This window comes from Gobio gobio, assembly GCF_949357685.1.
Source record: "Gobio gobio genome assembly, chromosome: 11".
Taxonomy (NCBI): domain Eukaryota; kingdom Metazoa; phylum Chordata; class Actinopteri; order Cypriniformes; family Gobionidae; genus Gobio; species Gobio gobio.
The window spans coordinates 51,807,169-51,828,424 of record NC_137104.1 but is presented as its reverse complement, the minus strand read 5'-3'; the positions used below and the strand labels follow the sequence as shown (position 1 = coordinate 51,828,424).

The window sequence follows — 21,256 nt, the reverse complement described above, 5'->3', positions numbered from 1 at the left end:
CCAGCAAATAACAGTGAAAGAGACACTGCTAAATACCTACAAAAATTAATCTTGTTGGCCCTTTACAGTTTTTATGAAATATTTAAATATTACAATTTATAGAATTTACAAAACATCATTTAATAGATAATACAGAACGCTAAAGTGGGCAAAAAGATTCCTGACAATAAGTATATTACACGCAAATATTAAATAAAAAAAGAAACTATCAGTGGATGGATTCAAAAACTGTAGGATTTGATTAATAAAATGTTGTTTTCTTGTAGGCATACTAATTTATGTTCTTATATATTCTTCTAACACATATAATATTATTTTTGTTTAATAAATAAAAGGACTCTGTGAAATCTTATGGCAAAAATGATTTATTATTTAGGACTTATTAATAATTATTAACAATGTACCAAAAGGTCAAGTCATACACCTGACCTTTTCATTGTATTTGAATTCTTATAAAATAAATCACACACACATTCAAATTCACAATCTCTCTCTCACACACACACACACACACAGAGATGAAGAATGCTGTAATTCCTCACAACAGCGGAGGAATAAATACTCAGTTTGAACCCTGAACGTCTTCATTTTTTATAATAAATAATCCATGATGATGCAAACCTAAATTCACTCTTCATGCACAAACCACGGGGATTAAAAGTAAAGCTGCAGCTCTTGGTCCCTGTCGTCTTCCGTTTTTCCTGTTTCTGCAGTTACAAGAATCCATTGCCTTCGCACGTTTCACACGAACGCTGGGAATAACAGTCCCACAGCGGTCAATAGGAGGCGATTTCTTCTGATTAAGGAGAACAAAACGAATTTGGCTTTAAATAATGAGGATTAGAGACGATCGAGTGTTCAAACGTTGACATTGTAGAGAAGAAACAGAAATGGACTGGTCAGACTGCAGTGTTGGCCACTTCTGTGGCACTTATTTTCCTGTTTTTCCGCTTTCTCCTGAGACTTCGGACTCACCGGTCATCGAGGGACGGCCCTAATTAGCATATAGTCACCATTTGGCCAATGAGGCGATAGTTTAAGACACTGAGGGGCGGGACAGGGTGTGTTGTCAGTACGTTTCCGAGTCTGAATCATTGAGTTCATCGTCGGGGACGATGAGGCCGTCCTCGCGACCCAGGCTGTTGAATTTGCGGAAGGAGACGTGCTCGGAGCGCAGCATGGGTAAAGGGTCAAAGGTCACGGTCTTGGATGGGCTGGAGTAATGGTTAATGGTGGTAAACGTGAGGGCCGAGATGGTGCTGGGATTGCTGGGAGAGATGGGCATCATGGTGGCGAGTATCAGCGCCAAACAGTCGGCCACGTCTTTGTTCGGGGCGCAAGCCAAAGCTGGAGTGTAACCTGGAAAACATTTTATTCAGTTCATTTGTATAGTGCATATTTATATGAGCATGGCAAAGTTGGCAGTTATATACAGCTATAATAAAACATCATGCATTCAGTTAAACAGACACAACAAATAAGAGACAATAAATATAAGAAGGAAACATTTGACAGTTTTGGATGTCGATTCAAAAGAAACATGTATGAAAAACAAAACTCGGCAGTGATTTGTCCCTCATAACCGAATGCAAACTTGTGCTGATGGAAATTTGCATGATGGAAATGTATTGTACAGAAATAATATTATCAGCAGTTCTGTTTAGCTGGAATTGACCCATAAGCTCACACTTCTGTTCGGTCAGAAAGATTTAAAAAAACAAGTTTTAAAAGTCTCATCAAGGCTGCAAAAAAAAAAAAAAAAAAAACTGAAAAGAGTAATATTGTGAAATACTTTTACAATTAGAAAGAACTGTTGTCTGTTTGAAAACATTTGAAAATGTTTTCCTGAATTTACTGTCGCTTTTGATCAATTTAATGCATCCTTGCTCAATAAAAGATTTACTTATTTTTCACCAATTTTTTTATACAGAGCCCAAACGTTTAATAATATATATATATATATATATATATATATATATATGACAATGTTGCCTTGGCGAGTTTGTCATTTTTTTATAGTTTTTTTTATTTTATTTTCAGTCAGTTTATTTTTTGTTTATTTTATTTTAGGTTAAAGTTTAATTTTTGTTTGTTTTATTTTATTTTATTTCAGTTAATGTTTATTTTATTTTCAGTCAATGTTTATTTTTTGTTTATTTTATTTCAGTTAATGTTTATCTTATTTTCAGTTAATGTTTATTTTTTGTTTGTTTTATTTTATTTCAGTTAATGTTTATTTTATTTTCAGTCAATGTTTATTTTTTGTTTATTTTATTTCAGTTAACGTTTATTTTTTAATTAAATTTTTAGTTAATGTTTAATTTTTATTTATTTTATTTTCAGTTAATATTTTATTTTTTGTTTATTTTAATGTAATTTTAGTTAATGTTTAATTTTTGTTAATTTTATTTTATTTTTAGTTAATGTTTATTTTGTTTTTAGTTAATGTTTTCTTTTTTGTTTATTTTATTTCTTTTCAGTTAATGTTTTATTTTATTTCAGTTAACGTTTTTTGGTTTTATTTTAGTTAACGTTTAATTTATTTTATTTCGGTTAATGTTTAATTTATTTTATTTAATTTCAGTAAATGTTTATTTTAGTACAAGTTAAACAAAACAAAAATGACAATGTTGCCTTGGCGAGTTTTTTTTAATTTGATTTTCAGTCAATGTTTATTTTTTGTTTATTTTATTTTAGGTTAATGTTTAATTTTTGTTTGTTTGATTTGATTTTCAGTCAATGTTTATTTTTTGTTTATTTTATTTTAGGTTAATGTTTAATTTTTGTTTGTTTGATTTGATTTGATTTCAGTTAATGTTTATTTTATTTCCAGTCAATGTTTATTTTTTGTTTATTTTATTTCAGTTAATGTTTATTTTTTGTTTGTTTTGTTTCATTTCAGTTAACGTTTATTTTATTTTCAGTCAATGTTTATTTTTTGTTTATTTTATTTCAGTTAATATTTATTTTATTTTATTTCAGTTAATGTTTATTTTTTAATTTAATTTTTAGTTAATGTTTAATTTTCGTTTATTTTATTTTCAGTTAATATTTATTTTTTGTTTATTTTATTTTATTTTTAGTTAATGTTTTTTTTTGTTTATTTTATTTTAGGTTAACGTTTAATTTTTGTTTATTTTATTTCAGTTAATGTTTATTTTATTTTCAGTCAATGTTTATTTTTTTGTTTATTTTATTTCAGTTAACGTTTATTTTATTTTCAGTTAATGTTTTTTTTTTGTTTATTTTATTTTAGGTTAATGTTTAATTTTTGTTTATTTTATTTTATTTTATTTCAGTTAACGTTTATTTTATTTTCAGTTAATGTTTATTTTTGTTTATTTCAGTTAATATTTATTTATTTATTTTATTTTCAGTCAATGTTTATTTTTTGTTTATTTTATTTTATTTTTAGTTAATGTTTTTTTTTGTTTATTTTATTTTAGGTTAACGTTTAATTTTTGTTTATTTTATTTCAGTTAATGTTTATTTTATTTTCAGTCAATGTTTATTTTTTTGTTTATTTTATTTCAGTTAACGTTTATTTTATTTTCAGTTAATGTTTTTTTTTTTGTTTATTTTATTTTAGGTTAATGTTTAATTTTTGTTTATTTTATTTTATTTTATTTCAGTTAACGTTTATTTTATTTTCAGTTAATGTTTATTTTTGTTTATTTCAGTTAATATTTATTTATTTATTTTATTTTCAGTCAATGTTTATTTTTTGTTTATTTTATTTTATTTCAGTTAACGTTTATTTTTTAATTAAATTTTTAGTTAATGTTTAATTTTTATTTATTTTATTTTCAGTTAATATTTTATTTTTTGTTTATTTTAATGTAATTTTAGTTCATGTTTAATTTTTGTTAATTTTATTTTATTTTTAGTTAATGTTTATTTTGTTTTTAGTTAATGTTTTTTTTTGTTTATTTTATTTATTTTCAGTTAATGTTTTATTTTATTTCAGTTAACGTTTTTTGGTTATTTTATTTTATTTCAGTTAACGTTTAATTTATTTTATTTCGGTTAATGTTTAATTTATTTTATTTAATTTAAGTAAATGTTTATTTTAGTACAAATTAAACAAAACAAAAATGACAATGTTGCCTTGGCGAGTTTGTCAGTTTTATTTTTTTATATATTTTTTATTTGATTTTCAGTCAATGTTTATTTTTTGTTTATTTTATTTTAGGTTAATGTTTAATTTTTGTTTGTTTTATTTGATTTGATTTTATTTCAGTTAATGTTTATTTTATTTTCAGTCAATGTTTATTTTTTGTTTATTTTATTTCAGTTAACGTTTATTTTATTTTCAGTTAATGTTTATTTTTTGTTTGTTTTGTTTTATTTCAGTGAACGTTTATTTTATTTTCAGTCAATGTTTATTTTTTGTTTATTTTATTTCAGTTAATATTTATTTTATTTCAGTTAATGTTTATTTTTTAATTTAATTTTTAGTTAATGTTTAATTTTTGTTTATTTTATTTTCAGTTAATATTTATTTTTTGTTTATTTTATTTTAATTTTAGTTAATGTTTAATTTTTGTTAATTTTATTTTATTTTTAGTTAATGTTTATATTTTGTTTATTTTATTTTAGGTTAATGTTTAATTTTTGTTTATTTTATTTCAGTTAATGTTTATTTTATTTTCAGTCAATGTTTATTTTTTTGTTTATTTTATTTCAGTTAACGTTTATTTTATTTTCAGTTAATGTTTATTTTTGTTTATTTCAGTTAATATTTATTTATTTGTTTTATTTTCAGTTAATGTTTATTTTTTTATTTTTTTTTATTTAATTTTTAGTTAATGTTTAATTTTTGTTTATTTTATTTTCAGTTAATATTTATTTTTTGTTTATTTTATTTTATTTTTAGTTAATGTTTAATTTTTGTTAATTTTATTTTTAGTTGATGTTTATTTTTTGTTTATATTATTTTTGTTTTTAGTTAATGTTTATTTTTTGTTTATTTTATTTATTTTCAGTTAATGTTTTATTTTATTTCAGTTTAAGATTTTTTGAATTTTATTTCAAGTAATGTTTTTTTTGGTTTTATTTTATTTCAGTTAACGTTTAATTTATTTTATTTCGGTTAATGTTTAATTTATTTTATTTAATTTCAGTTAATGTTTATTTTTTTGTTTGTTTTATTTTATTTCATTTCAGTTAAGGTTTATTTTAGTACAAGTTAAACTAAACAAAACTGAGAATGTTGCCTTGGCGAGTTTTACATTTTTTTTTATTTAACTTAACATTTATTACATAAAGTTCAAGTAATTTTTTATGGTTTTCCCTTTTTATTTATCTATACTAACCCTGCTTTGATGATGAATGTGCTGTGGTTTTAAACGCTGTAAACTCTCACCGTTTTCATCTACGGCGAGGACACTGGCTCCTTTACCCAGCAGCTCCTGCACGACCACCGTCAGGCCGTAACGAGCAGCGACGTGTAGCGGCCTGAGACACACGAGAGAGAGGAGCAGCAGCTCTCTTTAAACCTTGAGATCATGATGATGAGGAGAACAAATGTTTGCATGCGTGAGGAGACTGAACTTACGTCTGCAGCGCTGCGTTCGTGCAGTTGATGAGGTTTCTGTCCGCGACCTTCTCAAGAATTAACAAGGCACTGGTTTCATGCCCCTACAAAACAGAAACAATACAAGTGAAGCTAGATTTGCAGTGTAAATCAATGAGATCTTTATAAAAGTACATCAGGCTTACATAAATGCACTGTATATGTGTTAATGTCTTTAACTCATATTTGACTCTGTTTTGAGTTTTGTACTATGGGTTTAAGATGAGGGTTTTTTATGCATTGAGCAGCCGGAGGAAGTGATTTTCCACCTCAGTAACTCTTCACATGCTGGTTTGGCCTGTGTTTATGTTTTTCATCTGTACTGATGTACATTAGATGCTGGACTCATCATGTATTCATCATTGTGTTTGTACCTTACTGCAGGCCAGATGCAGGGCTGTGTTTCTGTGTGCGTCCTGTAATGTGAAATCTGCTTTTGCGCTGCTCACCAGCACCTCTGGAGAAAACAAACACTCGTCACAATCATATCACTGTCAACATATCCAGCTGCTTTCAGAGCATATGCTGACACGTTTAGAGCGGCTGGTTTAATGATACAGACATTTGAAGGAAACTCTACCGCCCTCTTGATCCAGCAACTCAATATAAAATAAAATGAAATAATTCAATGAAAAACTTTTACGTTTAAAAGGTGCACTATGTAACATTTTTGCAGTAAAATATTACAAAGCCACTAGGCCAGTGTTATATATTTTGCTCAGTTGAGTATTTTTAGTATACCAAATGTTTTTCATCGTGTGAAATTACTATTTTAACCAATGAACCGGGACGTGTGGCATATTTTAAACTAATCGGTTAACCGGTTTCAACCGGCTAATGAGGCTCGGTGGTCGGTCAAGAAAATGTTTAGTTTTCGCCATCCCTAGTTAATTATCACATCCATCCAGTGTTCATTTCGTTGACGAGTAATTTTCGTCATAATTTTCATCAACAACCTTTTTTCACTGACGAAAACGAGACGATAACTAAATAAAAACTAGTGTTGGATGACTAAAACTATGACGAAAATGTACTGTCATTTTCGTCAACAAATAAAGACGAGACGATAAATGTTAACTGAAAAAATAAATAAGATAAAAATAAAAAAACTTATTTGAAGCTTTAGCTTTACCTGATATGGCCTACTAACTAAAACAGAAATACAAAGTTATAAAAACTATATAGATATAGAAAAACAAACAAAAAAGTGAATTTGTGAATTTTTAATGTCAAAAACAAAATGATGTCAAAATTAAATGGAGCTCAAATGCTTAATGTATTACAATTTAACTAAACTCATTAGATTTTAGGAGACTAAATCTACAGTAGATTTAGTCGACTAAAATCTTATGATATTTAGTCGACTAAAACTAAAAACAATTCAGGTGACTAAAATATGACTCAAACTAAATGGCATTTTAGTCAAAAGACTATGACTAAAACTAAATCAAAATTTGCTGTCAAAATGAACACTGCATCCATCAACATGATTTCTGCTCGAGTCCTATCCCGATTCTTTCCCACCGGCTGTGAGGTGAAGACCACATGCCCCAAGATCAATTCTGCGCTCAAACTTGCCGTCATCAAACTACGCCTTTGTTTTGAACAGGCGACCTCTAGCGGACGGAAAAGTTACATAGTGCACCTTTAAGTACTAAAATGACTAAAACTACAACTGAAATACAAATAAAAGCACAATTTAAAAAACTAACAAAAATGCCAAAACTATATGAAAGCTTCCGTACAAAACGGTTATTAAAACAAACTAAAATATTAAAATAAAAGCTAATTCTAATATAAAGGTCTTTTATTGTGGCCAGCCTAAGGCACATAATCATGCTGTCAAATCATGAGGAGGATGGATCATCTCTGCAAAGGAGAAGTGCTCACTAACACTGATTTAGATTTAGATACTGATTCGTGAACAATATTTAGGAGAACTAGGCCTTTTGTGTACATAGAAAAAGTCTTTGAGTTCAGCTCATGTACTTCTCTTCTCAGAGCGCAGTGTGTGTCTCACCTACGGCGTTCGTCTGACCGTTCTCGGCCGCCATCATGAGTGGTGTTTTTCCCAGCATGTCAATGGAGTTGACCTGAGCGTTGTGTCCCAGCAGAAGCTGCAAACACTCCACGTGATCAGTGTAAGCGGCGGCGTGCAGCGGCGTCCTACGGGACACACAAAACACATGAACTACAGAATATAATGCAGTACTGTTCCTGTAGAAACACTGTCCTTACCTGGACTGAGAGTCTGTGGCGTTTACGATCGCTGGCCCTAAAGTTTCAATCAGCATCTCAGCCGCAGATTCGTTATCGTTAATTCTGAAACAGAGAGAGAGAGGAGAGAGATGTGATGCTTTCACGTCTTCATCCAGGAGGAAGCTCATCATATCATCAGGTGTTTCTTACACAGCGCAGTGCAGCGGACTGAAGGAGTTTCCCTCCATCTTGTGAAACACGTCCTGCTCCAAGAGCAACTCCACACACGCGTCATGACCTGAGATCGACAGATCAACAGGATTTGATGAATGAAAAGTTCAAAAGAACAGCATTTATTTGAGATACACTGCCCGGCCAAAAAAAAGTCACTGCTTGGATTTAGCCCCTGAACTGTCACACCCTTTTTGAGAATACACATAAAATTGCACTATCCAAACTTAAAGGGCTGTAATTCCAGAATGCTAATTCGGACTATAGACCTAAGTTTGGTCTTGTTTTAAAGCAGACACTCTGCAGATTATTGCTGAAGTGAAAGCAATTCAAAATATGAAAGTATGAAAAAGATATGGAAGTCTAAATTTACTGTAAATAAAAAATATTGTACTAAATATTTTTTATTTTATATAAAATATATATTTTACAAAAACATTTTTTATCTATAATTACTATAAAATCAAAGCCATATGTTGTGTTCCAAATTTGAAGTTGATATCACAAAAATTGAAGTTCCCATGAGATTTTGTTTAGGCGCTATACCAAAAATAGCCACCGGGTGTCATTGAAATTCAATTGGTTGCTTTTTTTGATGCATTTTCCTGTAAATTTCTGTCCAAATGTCACTTCCATCACAAAACGGTCACCAAATATGGAACCTTGAGACTCAGACCTTTCCGACGATATGCGATTTGTCAAGGTTAGAAAAGTTTTTGATTAAAAAGTAGTTAAAATAAATGTTGTAATGTGAAACATGACACCGCCCACTAAGGGGAGGAGCCCGCTAGAAGAATTTAAAGTACAATTTCCATGGTAACGCAACGTCCAATTTCAAAACGGTTTTCACAGGATGAATTTTGAGTTCGTAAGCTTTCGAATGAGACCTAATTTATGATAATTACTTAAATATATGATACGAAAAAACGGTGACAGTTAAGAGGTTAAAGGGGTCATGAACTGAGAAATAAACATTTTCTTGAGTTTTTGAAACATAAGAGGTCATCACACTATAAGAATATCAGAAGTTACAGAATTGAAAACTTGCTTGTTAGTCCAAAAACAGCTTTTATTGTTACCAAACCCAGAGAACGACTAATCTATGATAGATATGTGAAAGGTCGTGCTGCAGAAGATCAACGCCTACTTCATCACTGCAACTTTAGCCCCGCCCACCGGTGTGTTAGTGAGATGACGAGGAGGGAAAGCAAACTAAAAATAACATTACCTTCCAAAGCATCCTAATGCTAGGAATCCGCTTATTTATTTACAACAATGTGAATGTCTCAGTTGAGCATTATTTATTTATATCCTATGAAAAATTTGTCGCAATTTCGGCGCAGGCTTTGCAAACAGACTTTTACGATATGGACTCGACAGTAATGCCACATCATGTGAGTAACCGTGTTAATTCTAACGCCTGATCTGTGACCAGTGAATTTCTGATATGTAATGATTCAGTTCAGTTCTGTGTCTGTGTCAGTAAATCAAACCGGTGACTAAACGCACAACTTCACATTGTTTCTCTTAGTAGGATGAGAATAAAGAAAGCACAAGTTTATCGGTGACTGAGCTTTGGACTCTCGCCAAAACTCCCATAATAATCTCTTATCTTCTCTTATTTACATTGTGTTTGCACTGTTAGTTATGATGAAAGCATTCGTTAGTGTGCAGAAATCGAGTTGCAATGACGAGATCACAGCATTTATGTGTGCTAAAAACAGGCTAAAAGTTTTCGAGAGAGTTAAACATGTAATACTATATAGCTATTTCATATACAAAGACGTTAGCCAATCACAGCAGTGGGCGTTTACACAGAAGTCTCACAGCTGCCAATCACAGCAGTGGGCGTTTACACTGAAGTCTCACAGCAGCCAATCACAGTTTTGGGCGTTTACTAGGGATGGGCATTTCAAGCAAAAATGATATTCGAAGATCGCTGGGAATTATTCGATTTTTATTCGAAAATCGCAACTCCTCCCCCGCATGCACGCATGTATAGGCTACACACATAAACAGAGAGAGAAAGGGAGAGAGACCATTCACACTCTCAATCTGTATGATAACAAACTGTTTAATTCATTAGGGAATAGGCTATATCAACTCAAGCCATATTATTGTAACATGCTGAAACATATGACTGTAATGTGACATCGCCCCAAGTTACCTGATAAATGCCACAAGTCTACAGCGTGCGCGTGAGACGATGTGTTATTCTTCTGTTGTCTCAGGGCGTTTTTACTCTGGCATTTTAGTTCGGAATGGGGCACGGTTAGCATGAAAAATTGCTAATGTGAAAGCTTACCTACAGAGCTTGGTGTGCACTGAGGTACCGAACCCGAGAACACACAACCGGAGTTCGGTTGCTCTCGGAGCTGAGCCGTGATTCACGTGAATGTGCAAACAACACTCGGGTGCGCACTTGTTGTGGAAGAAAGTAACCAGCGCATGCGTTTTAGCCGATTACAATGTCATTAGTTCAATAACATACACGTAAGAGATGATAGTGTTGATGATTTAGCTGAGATACGATCGCGAGAGCGAGCCTGCAGTGTATTCGCGCATAGTGCAATCAGGGCAGCAAATTAATGGCAATTCACCGTCTCCTCAAAAGAGTCTGTTTGCAAGCAGCAAAGCCGCCTTCAAGCGACACACATACGGTAAACCCAAGTGTCGTTTACTCAGCTGCACATAATAGCACCAAATTAATGAAAAAAGCCTAATATATTGACCCGCGTTCTGTTTTCTATCACGCCCGTGCACGTTTGTGATGACGTAAGATGAACGCAAACGCACCAGGGTTCAAGTTGAGTGTGAAACCAGACCAACACTGCGGAGGCGGAGGGAACAATCAGACTCGGACCGCAGCAAACGTGTCCAGTATAAAACACCCTGAGAGCTGACTGGCAGCTTTTAGGAGCGTTATTGGCAGCGCCTCTGGTTACATGAACGCGTCAGCACCACATCAGCACCGACAACATGGGGATTTTTTTTGGACGATAATCGCACATACTATTCGATATTCTATAATTAAATAACTAATCGAATATTCGAAAATCGCGACACATCCCTAGCGTTTACACTGAAGTCTCTCAGCAGCCAATCACAGCAGTGGGCGTTTACACTGAAGTCTCACAGCAGCCAATCACAGCAGTGGGCGTTTACACTGAAGTCTCACAGTAGCCAATCACAGCAGTGGGCGTTTACACTGAAGTCTCACAGCAGCCAATCACAGCAGTGGGCATTTACACTGAAGTCTCACAGCAGCCAATCACAGCAGTGGGCGTTTACACTGGAGTCTCACAGTAGCCAATCACAGCAGTGGGCATTTACACTGGAGTCTCACAGTAGCCAATCACAGCAGTGGGCATTTACACTGGAGTCTCACAGCAGCCAATCACAGCAGTGGGCGTTTACACTGGAGTCTCACAGTAGCCAATCACAGCAGTGGGCATTTACACTGGAGTCTCACAGCAGCCAATCACAGCAGTGGGCGTTTACACTGGAGTCTCACAGTAGCCAATCACAGCAGTGGGCGTTTACACTGGAGTCTCACAGCAGCCAATCACAGTATTGGGCGTTTACACTGAAGTCTCACAGCAGCCAATCACAGCAGTGGGCGTTTACACTGGAGTCTCACAGTAGCCAATCACAGCAGTGGGCATTTACACTTGAGTCTCACAGCAGCCAATCACAGCAGTGGGCGTTTACACTGAAGTCTCACCCCAGACACGCCCCTTTTAACAGAGCGTTCAAATCAGAGGCTTAAACCGGGGTAGGAAAATGCCTTTTATTTCTAAATTATGACAATTTTCAATGTAAAAATCATACCAACATTATAAGTGCACCACAGGGAACATTATGAAACAATAAAATAATGGAGTTATTGACCCCTTTAAATAAGCAAATGCTTAAAGAGTCTCTGATTGGATCATTATTGCAGTGATTATGATGTTTCTGCATGTTATATGTTTGCCAACAGTTCTTCTAACCCTCATTGATGGAGTGTGTAGCTTCTCATTTCTTAAACAACCATGTAGGAAGACACACCAGGGCCATATTTCAGGATGACAATGTCAAGATTCATCAGCTCAAACTGTGAAAGAACGGTTGTGAGGAGCATGAAGAATCATCTCTCATGTCTTGAGTCCAGAGCTTACATTCATTGAAAGTCTTTGGGATGTGCTGGAGGAGACTTTAGAGAGTGCTGGACTCTTGCATTGGCAATCTTGACCAAAAACTGATGCACCTCTTGATGGCAATAAATGTTGTGACGTTATTTCCTCTTTTATTTGACTTTTTTTTGGCCAGGCAGAATCTTTTATAACATTATAAACGTCTTCACTGTCACTTTTGATCAATTGAATGCATCCTTGCTGAATAAAAGTATTCATCAGTTCGCTTGGATGGCTGAAAGTTTACCGTTATAACACGCCCAGTGCAGCGGAGTGAAACCACAGTTGTCCTTGAGGAAGAGGACGGCTTTTTGGATCTTCAGAAGAGTCCTCAGAACCCCAACGTGACCGCAAGCAGCCGCCAGGTGCAGAGGAGAGCGCCCCCTACTGTCCTGAGCCAGGAAACTGGACCCGTCCTGCAGCAGCGCCTCCACACACGCCTCGTGACCCATCACTGCCTGTGACACACAGTCAAGAGAGAGCGATAATCACACGAGTTTGAACAACTTAAAACAATCATGTTTTGTGGCATAATATAAATTAGCACCTAAACTCATCCCACACTCTTGGTTAAATAAGTAAAAAACATACTGTTCCAGGTTCAGAACAAATCTGTGACCATCATTTATGGCATAATATGGATTACCACAGAAAATAATTCAACTCACCCGCAGTGTTGTACTGAGTAATCTAATCATGGGCGTCGGAACCATTGTATGTGATTTTTTTCACTTTTTACGATCAATGATATTGGACCCACTCACTTTTATCGTCTCTAACATTTAGCACATGTCTGTTTACCTACCCCTAATCGATACACACTTATTATTAAACACATAATAGACGCTTTATTTCCACTTTTCTAATATTTTCTTAATTTGTATTGAAAATAAATGCCTTTCCGATTTGATATGTGATGGGAAAACGGAGAAGATAGATTTCGGCGAATGCGGGACTCGAACCGCGGGTTGGTTTGTGTCAAAACTAGATGACGTGCGTCTTACCCCTACACTACTGTCGCTTTCAATGGTATGGTGATTTACGTAAATTTGTCTTTCCCACCTATACGTTTACCAAGTAAAGTGGTATATTTGTACTTAATGTAGTTGGCATCTACTCCAGTAAAACATTTCTGAGGACCCACCCACATTTTTTTTTGCTTCCGACGCCCATGAATCTAATAATTACTGTCATTTAGTTAGTTACTTCTGATGAAATTGCATTAAATGCTATATAGACTATAGAACAATTCTACATAAAACAATAGTGGATTTAACATTAACTTTAATAATAAATTCAGTTTTAAATGCAACCTTCTTCCTTAATATATTTTGGTCAGTTCAAGAATAACTTATGCAATAAAATTACTTATGCAATTTAGTATATTGTTTATTTGAAAGAATTAAAAGTGCGGTTTCATGTCATTCTTGTATTGTTCAACTGGGCGAGGTTGTAATTCATAATGAGTGGAGCGAGACACTTCAAAAACAGATTTAAAACGGTATGTTATACACTACAGTACATGTTTTCCTGTCACTATACAGTAATTCATCTGTTGACTAGAGGCTGTATTAATGCCGTCGAGGCTGACAGGATGCTAACATTAGTACATCAAGCGGTTAAAACAGTGTGATAAAAACACATGCAAGTGTGACCAAAATGATTTATCACTTATTTTCTGGTAAGATATCTATACTTTTACTCATTTTCTGGAAAGATATAAATACTTTTACTCATTTTCTGGTACGATATCTATACTTTTACTCAATTTCTGGTAAGATATCTATACTTTTACAAATTTTCTGGTAAGATATCTATACTTTTATTCATTTTTTGGTAAGATATCTATACTTTTACTCATTTTCTGGTAAGATATCTATACTTTTACTAATTTTCTGGTAAGATATCTATACTTTTACTCATTTTCTGGCAGGATATCTATACTTTTATTCATTTTCTGGTAAGATATCTATACTTTTACTCATTTTCTGGTAAGATATATATACTTTTACTCATTTTCTGGTAAGATATATATACTTTTACTCATTTTTGGCAGGATATCTATACATTTACTCATTTTCTGGTAAGATATCTATACTTTTACTAATTTTCTGGCAAGATATCTATACTTTTACTCATTTTCTGGCAAGATATCTATACTTTTACTCATTTTCTGGTAAGATATCTATACTTTTACTCATTTTCTGGCAAGATATCTATACTTTTACTCATTTTCTGGTAAGATATCTATTTTACTCATTTTCTGGTAAGATATATATACTTTTACTCATTTTCTGGTAAGATATCTATATACAACATTCTGTTCGGAAAGTATACAGACAAGATGAAAATGTGTTAGCAGGAGACTAGAGTGAGAGATTCACTAACATAATCTTAACACTTCTGTCATAACCACACAAAACTGATAAGTAATGCTTCATAAACTTTCAGTTCACACATAGATTTTTATAGGGCTTGACATTCACACCCGGCAACACACAACATCCGGGTGTATTTCAGCAGTTGTGTGCAACACAGTCACTCCTACTAGCCACTTTTGCAGGTTGACCAGTTTTATATATAATATATACATTTTGCAATTGTAGTCTTTTGAAAAAGCATCTGAAACAAACTAAATGCAATGAAGTGTCCAAATATATAGATTTTGAGATATCTGAAATATCTGAATAAAATCTGAAATATTAAAATTTTTCCTCAGAATAGATACACGACACCATCTCTCCGACAGCGAACTACACACAAACCCGCCTCCTCTCACTCACTCGCTTCATTTGCTCCTTGAATTTCACCGTGGCATTGCACGTATTGTGCATCATTTTACTCATTCCCGATTTGTGCGCACACATAAAGCGCCTCTCAAGACTAAATTTTGTTATTTTCTGCTGCTTATTGCACTTAAACAGTGAAACACAAAACAGTGCCAAAATGCCTTGGCGAGTATTCATGTAAACACAGTCAGTTCTGTTTTAAGTGAATGTAAACAGCTGAGAAATAAAACGCATGTGCAACAGTATATTTGATCCGTGCGTCAGATCTTAAAGTGACAGCAGCCTAATATTCCTGCTGCCACATTATAAGATAATATGAACTAGTAGCAACAGTGGCCGGGTAGCGAAAAAGTCAAGCCCTGTATAGATGAAGGCATATTTCTCCATTGAGACACGGTGTGTGCATGCGTGTGACTGACCCCGCGGTGAAGGGCCGTCCTGCCCCATTTATCTCTGGCCTCCACACTGGCTCCTTTACTCAACAGAAGATACACACAGTCTGTGTGTCCGCCCAGAACCGCTAACATCAGAGGAGTCCTGACAACAACAACACCCAATTCACAATCAACCAATTCACCAGACAGACAGTATTCAAGCATACAGAAGCCCTGAAACTCACTGTCCATTTCCATCACGTATATCGACGGCTGTTTGCTGATCGGCGTTATGGACGAGCAGACGCAAACACTCAGAGTGACCGTTCATGGCTGCAGATGGACACAATCAAACATACACATTAAAATATCTGATCTGACACATCAGCTCATGTACCATCAGTCTCAGTCAATGCTGTTCTTACGAACTTTCCATTCATCAAAGAATCCTAAAAAATAAAATGTTTCTACAAAAATATGAAGCAGCAACTGTTTTCAACATTGATCAAATCAGCATATGAGAATGATTTCTGAAGGATCATGTGACACTGAAGACTGGAGTAATGATGATAAATTCAGCTTTGATCACAGGAATAAATTACACTTTACTATATATTTACACAGAATACAGTTCTTTAAAAAAGTAATAATATTTCACAATATTACTGATTTTAATGTATTTTTGATCAAATAAATGCAGCCTTGGTGAGCAGACGAGACTTCAAAAACCAAAAAAATCTTATAGATCCCAAATTTTGAATGGTAAATCTCATAAATTAGCTACTAAGTGCCTCAAACAAACCTGTATATGTAATAAGATGTAATGTTGCTAACCTGTAATATTTCCCAATTCATCAACTAGCAAAGCCAGTCAATTGTGCATAATATGCATCAGGTGATCAGGCTGTGACTAGTGTCGGATGTCTTTAGCATGTGTAAGTGTGAGTGTATAAGTATGAGAGTGAGTATGTAAGTGAGTGTGTGTTGCTGACCTGCGGAGTGTACGGCGCTTCTCTTGTGTGTGTAGTCCTTCAGCAGCATTGACGCGCCCTGATTGATGAGAATGTCCACACACTCCACGTGACCCTTAAACGCAGACAGACTCAGAGCTGTGTGACCTTGAGGAGTCCTCACGTCCAGATCCAGCAGAGACTGGACCAGAACCTCAAGAGCATGGTGGTGACCGTGATATGCCTGGCAAAACACACACACGCACACACACATACACTTCAGTTTTCAAATGTCATTATTTTACTCAACACACTTACAATCTAGTGTATAAAAATAAATTTAAATCATTTCCTGTAACTCACCGCTAAGTGTAAAGGGCTGATGGGAGGCTGGACGTCTGTGTCGTGTAAGATGCTTGATGCAGACGTGTCCATCAGCTGAAAATATACATACATTCATAGCTTTATGAAAAATATGCATTTTTTTATACTTGAGGACATGAAATGTCATTCACAATGCATGCAATTTAGAGTTCAACAATATTCAGAAAAATATGGACAGGAATTTATGAGATCATTGGACCATGAAATGTTAAGCTATTTTATTATTATTATATAGGAAAATGGTTTTGAAGGAGACCGGTTTTACATTTTGATAGAAATGTTTTTTCTTCATGCTGATAAATCAAACATAATAAGAATACAGTTCCCAGGGTTAATTTTGAACTCATGTGGCCATTAGAGGGCAGCACTGGCCAGATTGTGTGTCATTGTGTTCAATTCACACAGAAACACAGATTTAAACTCACCACATCCAATGGCGTTTCGTTGGCGATCTACAAAAGAAAACGGAGACAAACCCTGAAGACAGAGCAGTGTTGAGTGTATTAAGCTCACTGTGTTTAGATGAGGAGATGTACTAACCAGCTCCAGACACACTCGGTGACCGTAAGCTGAAGCGTAGTGAACAGCGCTGTATCCGTCTTTATCCCTGAGACCTGGATTCGCATCATTCCTCAACAGATACTCCAGACACCTGACAGACAGAGAGAGATCAGCAACAGTCGGAAGCAAAACTACATTCATTTTCTCCATAGACAAATTGATTTTTAATGATAACTTGTACATTTTTAAAGACAGACCTACTTTGAGCTCTGTGGTGTTATTTCACATTATTTTTTAAATAGGCTAATCATGCTTAGCAGTGGAATTTGTGGTGAACAACTACATTACCCATGATGCTGCACAGACAATTCCACCAATCAGAGTCATGGTGAGCAAACTGAGCCAATCGAGTGCAACATTTGGGTTCCAGAAGTAAAAACGGCATTCATTTTCTCCATAGTGAAATTGATTTTGAACAATAACCTTTAAAGACAGACCTACCGTGAGCTACGAGGTTGAGAAATCTAGAGTATTTTCTTCTGCTGAAGCCGCCAGCCCACATTATTTCAATATTTAATAGCAGAAGCAACTACATTACCCATGATGCTTGCAATAAACTTAATTTTAAAAAATGTGTACATGAGAAGTTTAATATTTCTTCATTGTTTTTAATTCAATTATGGTGTTTGCAATGCTTCATGGGATTGTGGTTCTTTCCCTCGCTAAAACTTAAGTACACTGTATTTTACTTTTATCTTTTTGTCCGTTTTTCAAAACGTTTTTGCTTCAAATCAAAGTTTGTAATGTTATAATTCACCTTGTAGCTGGTTGGCTTGGTTAAAAAAGGGGGCGGGAACTGTTGAACTCCATAGAACTCTGAGGTAATGCTTTGAATGACGTAATCAAGTCTATCTCCATACACTCTCAAAATACTTAAATATTCATATATACACTATATTGCCAAAAGTTTTAGGACGTCTGCCTTTACATGCACATCATCTTTAATGACATCCCATTCTTAATCCGTAGGGTTTAATATGGAGTCGGCCCACCCTTCACAGCTCTAACAGCTTCAGCTCTTCTGGGAAGGCTTTCCTCAAGGTTTAGGAGTGTGTTTATGGGCATTTTTGACCATTCTTCTATAGAAGCGCATTTGTGAGGTCAGGCACTGATGTTGGACGAGAAGGCCTGGCTCTCAGTCTCCGCTCTAATTCATCCCAAAGGTCGGGTTCTATCGGGTTGAGGTCAGGGGTTGAGGTGCAGGCCAGTCCAGTTCCTCCACACCAAACTCGCTCATCCATGTCTTTATGGAGCGACGCTTTGTGCATTGGTCAGTCAAGTTGGGACAGGAAGGGGTCGTCCCCAAACTGTTCCCACAAAGTTGGGAGCATGAAATTGTGAAAAATGTCTTGGTGTGCTGAAGCATTAAGAGTTCCTTTCACTGGAACTAACGGGCCATGCCCAACCCCTGAAAAACAACCCCACACTATAATCCCCCCTCCACCAAACTTTACACTTGGCACATTGCAGTCAGGCAAGTTCCGTTCTCCTGGCAAGCACCAAACCCAGACTCGTCCATGGGATTGCCAGACAGATTGCGCGATTGGTCACTACAGAGAACATATCTCCACTGCTCTAGAGTCTAGTGGCGGCGTGCTTTACCCCACTGCATCCCACGCTTTGGTGATGTAAGGCTTGGGTGAGCTGCTCGGCCATGGAAACCCATTCCATGAAGCTCTACACACTGTTCTTGAGCTCATCTGAAGGCCACATGAAGTTTGGAGGACTGTAGCTATTGATTGCAGAAAGTTGGCAACTTCTGTACACTGTGACCCTCAGCATTTGCTGACCCCGCTCTGTGATTTTACGTGGCCTATCACTTCGTGTCTGAGTTGCTGTTGTTCCCAATTGCTTCCACTTTGTTATAACACCACTAACAGTTGAGCGTGGAATATTTAGTAGTGATGAAATTTCATGAATGGACTTATTGCACAGGTGGCAACTGAGTTCTCTGAGCTCCTGAGAGCGGCCCATTCTTTCACATGTGTGTAGAAGCTTCTGCATGCATAGTGCTTGATTTATACACCTGTGGCCATGGAGGGGTGTCCCAATATAGTGTATATTCTGATTTAGCAATACATTTAAAATGTTTCGACGGAAGTAATCAACAACTTTAAAATGAATCGTTTTATATATTACCATTGTTTCTAATTTGATTTAGTCATGCACAATGCTACATGGGATTGTAGTTCCTTACCTCACTAAAGCCATGAAGTACACATTCTTTTCACAGATTTTCAAAAACTATTCTGCTTCAAAAATCGAAAGTTTTTTTAATGTTGCAATTCTCCTCATAGCTGGTTGGTTTGGTTCATGGCTATTAACGCTTAAAGATGTTTTTTAAATCCCTATGGTAAAAATGAATGGAAAAAAATACTTCCGAAATGACACAGTTCATATTTGTGAAATAAAGTAGTATGTAGTATCCGTGCACAGCAAACACATTTTCTGTGTGCCTGAAATACCCTACGTTTGCTGATACAGTATGTGCAGCTAGAGCACATTACTTAAAATACCGTATCCCACAATGCAGTGCACTTGACTCGACCTTCCGTTTTTCCAGTGTGATGAATGACAGTGTGTTTGTGTCCATCTCTCGGCCACTCACCTGCCGTCTGAGTCGGCCGCAGCCGTGTAGTGCAGTGGACTGCAGCCCCTGACGTCCCGCTCATTCACACTGGCCCCGGAGCCCACCAGAGCAAACAGACACTGATAGTTACAGTTAGCAGCGGCGTAATGCAGCGCCGTCCTGAGAGAGAGAGCGATAAATCATACATGATGACCACATTCCTCCTGCAGGATTCCTGTAATCTCTTTTTATCACTGTGATGGGAATCTGGAGGAGAATATACAGTAAATCCCAGGCTGTGCAGACTGTCCACAACAAGTCTGGCTCATATTTCAACCCAAAATGGGAAAAACAAATATTAATTTTATATATATATATATATACAGACATTATAGTCACACTTTAAATTAGGGTCCAATTCACACTATTAACTATGACTTTTGCCTCAATAACCTCCTAACTACTGCGTATTAATAGTTAGTAAGGTAGTTGTTACGTTTAGATTAAGGGATGTAGAATATGGTCATGCAGAATGAGGCATTAATATGTGTTTTATAAGTATTAATAAGCAGCCATTTCTTAGTATTATGCATGCTAATAATAAGCAACTAGTTAATAGTGAGAATTTGACCCTAAACAAAAAGTGTTACCCACATTATAAATATAAATATGACAAACTACCATATTATATACTAAAATATTGAGCAGCAAATCATCATATTAGAATGATTTCTGAAGGATCATGTGACACTGAAGACTGGAGTAATAATGCTGAAAATTCAGCTATGATCACGGGAATAAATTACATTTTACTAATATATATATATATATATATATATATATATATATATATATATATATATATATATATATATATATATATATATATATATATATATATATATATATATATATATATATATATATATACATACATACATACATATAGAAGACAGTTATTTTAAATTACAATAATATTTCACATTACAGTTTTTACTGCATTTTTGATCAAATAAATGCAGCCTCTTTCAGAAACACACACACACACACACACACACACACACACACACACACACACACACACACACACACACACACACACACACACACACACACACACACACACACACACACACACACACACACACACACACACACACACACACACACACACACACACACACACACACACACACACACACACACCTTTTGATTTTCTTCTGATTTTGAGGTTTAAGTTTCCACTACTTAAAATTATCATGTAATCTTAACTTAAATATTTTAAGTTAAATGTATAAATGTGACCAACTAATGCAGAAATCTCCAACCTCAGCCCTGGAGGGCCACTGTCCTGCAGAGTTTAGCTCCAACGCCAATTAAACACACTTGAATCAGCTAATCAGTGTCTAACTAGGGCCATGTGTGTTTATTTGGGCTTGGAGCTAAACT

General features: G+C 34.9%; 1 protein-coding gene across 3 annotated transcripts in view; it reads right to left on the bottom strand.

Moving 5' to 3' along the window:
* Positions 1–351: 351 nt before the first annotated feature.
* The window catches only part of ankrd28a (ankyrin repeat domain 28a), a 53,141-nt gene continuing 32,236 nt past the window's right edge, over positions 352–21,256 (bottom strand). For all 3 annotated transcript variants that reach the window (XM_079828408.1, XM_079828409.1, XM_079828407.1), the window contains 15 exons: positions 19,847–19,987; positions 17,218–17,329; positions 17,103–17,129; positions 16,657–16,731; positions 16,336–16,537; positions 15,589–15,676; positions 15,389–15,506; positions 12,428–12,638; positions 7,985–8,072; positions 7,814–7,897; positions 7,596–7,741; positions 5,950–6,032; positions 5,558–5,640; positions 5,366–5,457; positions 352–1,359 (listed from right to left, as the gene is read on the bottom strand). In XM_079828408.1, coding sequence (XP_079684534.1) covers positions 1,070–1,359; positions 5,366–5,457; positions 5,558–5,640; positions 5,950–6,032; positions 7,596–7,741; positions 7,814–7,897; positions 7,985–8,072; positions 12,428–12,638; positions 15,389–15,506; positions 15,589–15,676; positions 16,336–16,537; positions 16,657–16,731; positions 17,103–17,129; positions 17,218–17,329; positions 19,847–19,987 — 1,840 coding nt within the window. In that variant the 3' untranslated portion in view covers positions 352–1,069. The remainder of the gene's footprint in view (positions 1,360–5,365; positions 5,458–5,557; positions 5,641–5,949; positions 6,033–7,595; positions 7,742–7,813; positions 7,898–7,984; positions 8,073–12,427; positions 12,639–15,388; positions 15,507–15,588; positions 15,677–16,335; positions 16,538–16,656; positions 16,732–17,102; positions 17,130–17,217; positions 17,330–19,846; positions 19,988–21,256) is intronic.